At 34.1% G+C, this 5120-nt stretch overlaps 1 protein-coding gene across 4 annotated transcripts; it reads left to right on the top strand.

Moving 5' to 3' along the window:
* Positions 3194-4810, top strand: LOC109224689. 4 transcript variants are annotated; one of them, XM_019389219.1, is made up of 4 exons: positions 3194-3372; positions 3455-3512; positions 3588-3784; positions 4232-4810. In XM_019389219.1, exons 2-4 carry the CDS (start codon positions 3476-3478, stop codon positions 4628-4630), a joined length of 633 nt encoding a protein of 210 aa, XP_019244764.1. In that variant the 5' UTR covers positions 3194-3372; positions 3455-3475; the 3' UTR covers positions 4631-4810. The 4 variants fall into 4 exon arrangements, with proteins under 4 accessions (XP_019244764.1, XP_019244765.1, XP_019244763.1 ...); XM_019389220.1 differs by having other exon boundaries at positions 3455-3784; positions 4232-4475; positions 4560-4810; XM_019389218.1 differs by having other exon boundaries at positions 3194-3320; positions 3455-3784.

Genomic DNA, 5120 nt, shown 5'->3' with positions numbered 1-5120 from the left:
AAATAGAGCAAGTTCTTAAACCCGGGCCTCGGGGAACGGATTTGCAATTGGGATAGACATATACCCACTTGCCTTGCTTGGTTAAAATACAGGAATTGTAAATGCGTTCTTGTTAATCTTAATTNGGGGGGGCTCTCCCAGGTGAGAAAAGGAATGGAAGAACTGGAGGAGACTAAACAACAACGCAGAAGCCTAGATTTTGGTTACAAGCTGTTGTAATCGTTATCGAATCAATAAGGATAGATCTCTTTAACTTAGTTATCAACGAGATTCCTTCTTTTTCCTCTTCGCTCTTTCAGATACAATACAATTTGGTATCAAAGATGTAAGCTTACCACCTACATTTGATGTTTTATTTTTTATCATCCTAAGAAATGTTATATTAGCTTGGCCTTGTGTGATTCTCATACTCAATATGCTTAGATCTAAAGTTAATTATGTTTGGCTAGGATTTATCCTCTATGTTCTTCATTAATTAGTTTAATTAAAATGTTCAACACTTTTTGATCAAACACTTTCCTTATTAGTCCATTCCAAAAAGAATGATACATTTCTACATTTGAAAATAATTCAACTTTAAAATCTTTATTTTACCCATTTTACCCTTAATAAGAAGCTTTTATAACCACACAAAAGTCATGGACCCACAAGCTTTTACCCTTAAGCTTTTAAGATCACAAATATCAACAGTCTTTTTTTCTCTTAAATTCCGTGCCGAGTCAAACTACCTTATCTAATTTGAAACTGAGGGGGTACTATTCTGTGAAAGAAAGAACACTGAATTTAGCAAATCGATCATTGCATCTAGGAAGGAAGGTACACCGCATCAACCGAATAAATATGTAAGATCACTAAAAATGTAGAAAACTAATAAATAAATAACAACAACGATCCAGTAAAATTTCACTAGTGGGGGTCTGGGGAGGGTAGTGTGTACGCAGACCTTACCCCTACCCCGAAGAAGTAGGGAGGCTGTTTCCGAAAGACCCTAGACTCAAGTAGACGAAAATACAAAGACACAATATCAGTACCTCCAATAGAAAACACAGAAAAAATAACATCATGAAAATGAGAAAGTAGATGCAAAGGAAAAACGATAGACAGTGTACAGAGAAAACACATATTTTTTAGAATCAGTTCAAAGTATAAGTGGATATAGGAGATCGTTTTAGAGGGAAGAGGTCGGGGGTGAGGGAGAGACATGAACAAAGTACCCCCTGATAGGATTTAACAGGGAAAATTTTATTTTGTGTCTCATACAACTGACACTAGTTGTGTGAGGCTCCTTTCTTGTCTCACAGTTTTGTGGACCCAGATTTTTGTGGACCCAAAAGTGTAAGATTGGGGTCCATAAATTTGTGAGACAAAAAGGAGCCTCGCACAACTAATGTAAGTTGTGTGAGACACACAATAAAACTTCTGAATTTAACAGGGGATTTTTTTGGTTGCCAAATTAAAGTAGTACTATTTATGCAAGTGATTATGACACAAAAATGTTGGGCATGTTATACGGTGATAAAAATATGTAGATTTGTTTTAATAAAATTGTCTAACTTAAGAGCAATTCTACCTTTATTCGCATAAAATATTATTTATTTTCCAATATAAGTTTTAATTTGTTAATTTAATACCAGTAGTGCATAATTTAATACGAGAAATCAAATGTTGTATCAATTATACTAAGTTTTATTTTGGATACAAAATCTTGCACTAATGAAATTTTATCTGATGCGGACACTATAATGGTAAAAAAAATTATTGACCACTAATCCACGCCCTTAATTGCGGAATTTTTTTTTATCTCATGTGGCTTCACTAATTTCTTTTAGTTATTTTTTTTATCCAAACACAAATAATCCCTTAGACGCTGACTCCAAAATAATGTATAACAATCAGTTACAGTTAGTAAAGGGTCACCATTTGGGCCTACTGCCATTCAATTTTGGGAATAGTAGAAAATCCAAGTGTGCAATTTTAAGCAGTAGCTTCAATTTTTTCCATTACATAGGATCAAAAATGGTCTCCATGGTTTTCTTTTACTCGAATAAACGACATTTAAGTCACAAATTACCTTGTTGATAAGTTTGAGTACGTAGACAGTGATGAAAGTAGTAAAGGAGATAAAATTAAGAGTACACGTTGGGCACACAAAATTAAATTGGTTTATTGCATGCAAAGCGTGAGGATAAGACCATAACTAAAAACACGCAAATAACGTATAGCAAGTTGGACACAGAAGACAACTTGACTGCATAATAAACAAGAACACGATGCTGACTTGAAAGGACAAGACCCCCAACATAAGGGCCAAAAGGTGTCTTTTGTGGACTTAGCTTCCTCTTTTAAGTCACAAGCAACTTGTCAAGAGCGAAACCAAGATTTGAAGCATACAAATTAAGTTATTAACAATCTGTACATATTTAACATATTTCTTAAGCCAAATATAAAATCTGGATTAAAGTTACTGAATTCGATTGAAAATGTAATCTAAACTCTAGCTCCGCCACGGTTTGTCATGTATGTGTACTAATCCTTAGTACTAGAATATAAGCGTCCAGGGAATAGTGAAAACTGAAGAGGTAAAGATTTTTGGATATTTCATCAGCTTAGCAGTTGGCACATGATGTGTCATTTTTTCTCCCCTTGGTGTAGTATCAATCCATAAAGAATCAATGCTCAGCTTTGGATTCGTTAATATCAATAATAAAAGCTATCATGTGGAATTTGATGGTGATGTTAACCACTGCTTTACATCGAATCTTTCTTTTGGAAAGGGCTGTCTTCGAATTTCTTCTGACTTCTTAGTTGCGGTGGTGTTAACCATTTTCTAATCGAATTTCCCTTTTGAAAAGGGCTCTCTTCGAATTTCTCTGACTTTTTAGTTGTGTTTCACACTTTCTGGAAAAGGTTGATAACTCTCTCTCTTCTCGAAGTGAATTAAGAGAAAGAAAAGTGCACTCCATCAATTAACAATATGAAATTTTTACTTCCTATAGCAAATGTTAACCCCATATTTATTTAAAATAAATACCATTTAAATAAATTACCTCTTATAGATACGTTTTATGGTCTATAGCAAAATTTCTAATTTTGGGTATCTCCTACACTTAAGCCACTATACACGCTATGTTTTATTTCCCTCTCTCCATTCTCAGATTTTTCTCTCTCATAGATACCGTTTTTCATACAACTTCTCAATACAAGTTCACCCTCTTTCTCTAAATTGATACAATCTATTTTTCATTCCAATTCCCTGTAATCGCGCAAAAAATCAGAATCCTCCTCACCCACAACGCTGCTTCCTCCTTCCCTAATCTCGGGTAAACCCTAATATCATCTACATTGTACTGATTTGTTTCTATAATTAGTGTGGTAAGTATTTTTTTTTTTTTAATTTTCGCCATTTTTGCTTATTCTCAACATCTCTACTCACCAAATTTTATCTAATCAACAGTACCCAAGTCGTATTCTCACAATGTCTGAGAATACACCTCGCAAGTTGATTACTAGAGGTATACCCACTAAAATCCTCAATTTCAATGGGCCCTCTTTCTCCTTGCAAATCACTCAAGGGGAATTGGATGCAGGTTTAGCCAAAAATATGGCATTGGAGAAGAGAACAAAATCTCGACATAAAAATTTCAAAGAAACCCAAGTCGAGAAATCATTGAAGGAAACAAGACTTCCCATTCCGGAAAAGAGGAAAAACCATATCTTTGAAGCTTCATCTGCCAAGGGGAAGGAGGTTGAAGCAAGTAAAAGCTCAGATAAAGTCGAAGAAAAGGTAATTTCTGATGTATTCATCTGTATTAGTCATGTATTCATCTATATTTATACGTATAACATTGTTCAATCTTTATGTTCAAAAAGGTTATCCAACGTATTTTTGTACTTTTAGAAAATAATGATACAGATATGTATATGTATTCTGATGTATTTTTATAGTTGTATTTTTAAGGATTTTCAAGGTTCCCACCACTGTTCTTTATTCTAATTTCAATGTATTTATTTGTTGTTTTAATATGTTTAATTTTCCAGTCTGTATTTAGTTGTATTCATATGTAATCATGTTAGATATATTTATGTCATGTGTGTTGTATGTAGTTGTTTTTATATGTATTTAGTATTGTCAGTGTATGTAGTTGTATTCATATGTATTCATGTCAGATTTACTATGAAATATGCGTTGTATTCAGTTGTATTTATATGTATTTATTCTTGTTAAATGCAGGGAATTAAGCTTTTTGTGAAAAAACAGTCAATATTTGCACCGCATATCAGTGTATATACTAACACTGACATACTCTCCGAGCTAAAAGAGAATCTTACTCCAGAGCAGTACAAACAACTGGGTAATACTTTTGGAAATTTCCTTCAAATGAAGCGTTGTGAAGTCCAACATCAACTCTTCAGATGCTTCATGGCTCTCCAGTTAGAAGGAACTCCTAACAATGTATTTGCAATACACGTCAATGGTACTTCATTACATTTCTCATTAAGGGAGTTTGCGCTTGTGACTGGCCTCAAATGTTTTGGTAATGATGTTGATTTTGGTTTAGTGAAAAGGTTTCTAACCGGCTTATTGAGACTTACTTTGGAGGTGTCAATCTTGTCAAGAAGAAACATTTGATGAAATGCTTTGCTGACAAGAACTGGGGTCACGACAACGATGGTGATGCCTTGAAGATAGCTTTGTTGTATTTCATACACACCTTCATTTTAAGGATACATCCCGAATTCTCTGTTCTCTTTTTTCAACCCTACATACACCCTGTAACCCATATCATTGTGTATTTCCATTGGCGTGCAATTTTCTTCTACTTTGTATTGAATTTTAATGGACTTTGAGCTCAAATCTATGCCCAGTTGATTAAAAATTGAAGCAACCAAATAATTGTACGACGCATACTCCTTTATCAGTATTCCCTCAATTGAAAAATTGACGTAATTGCCCTCATCGTTCCACTTGCCAGAATGATGCAACAACACTGTTAAACTTGCCATATGTATAAAGGAACTATACCGTATTTTGTATACAATTTGTATCAATCGTAATTTTCCGTGGTTGAATTGAGAACTGCGAACAGAGAAAATGGAGAAGTGAATGGAAGAACTTCGAA

The sequence above is a fragment of the Nicotiana attenuata genome, chromosome 3 (assembly GCF_001879085.1).
Source record: "Nicotiana attenuata strain UT chromosome 3, NIATTr2, whole genome shotgun sequence".
NCBI lineage: Eukaryota > Viridiplantae > Streptophyta > Magnoliopsida > Solanales > Solanaceae > Nicotiana > Nicotiana attenuata.
Note: the sequence above shows the minus strand (reverse complement) of the source record. Positions and strands in the feature narration are given on the sequence as shown.

Coding starts and splice junctions, on each gene's coding strand:
- LOC109224689 (XM_019389218.1), top strand. CDS start 3,476: ATGTCTGAGAATACACCTCGCAAGTTGATTACTAGAGGTATACCCACT. Junction 3,785..4,231: donor CAGATAAAGTCGAAGAAAAG/GTAATTTCTGAT, acceptor TGTTAAATGCAG/GGAATTAAGCTTTTTGTGAA.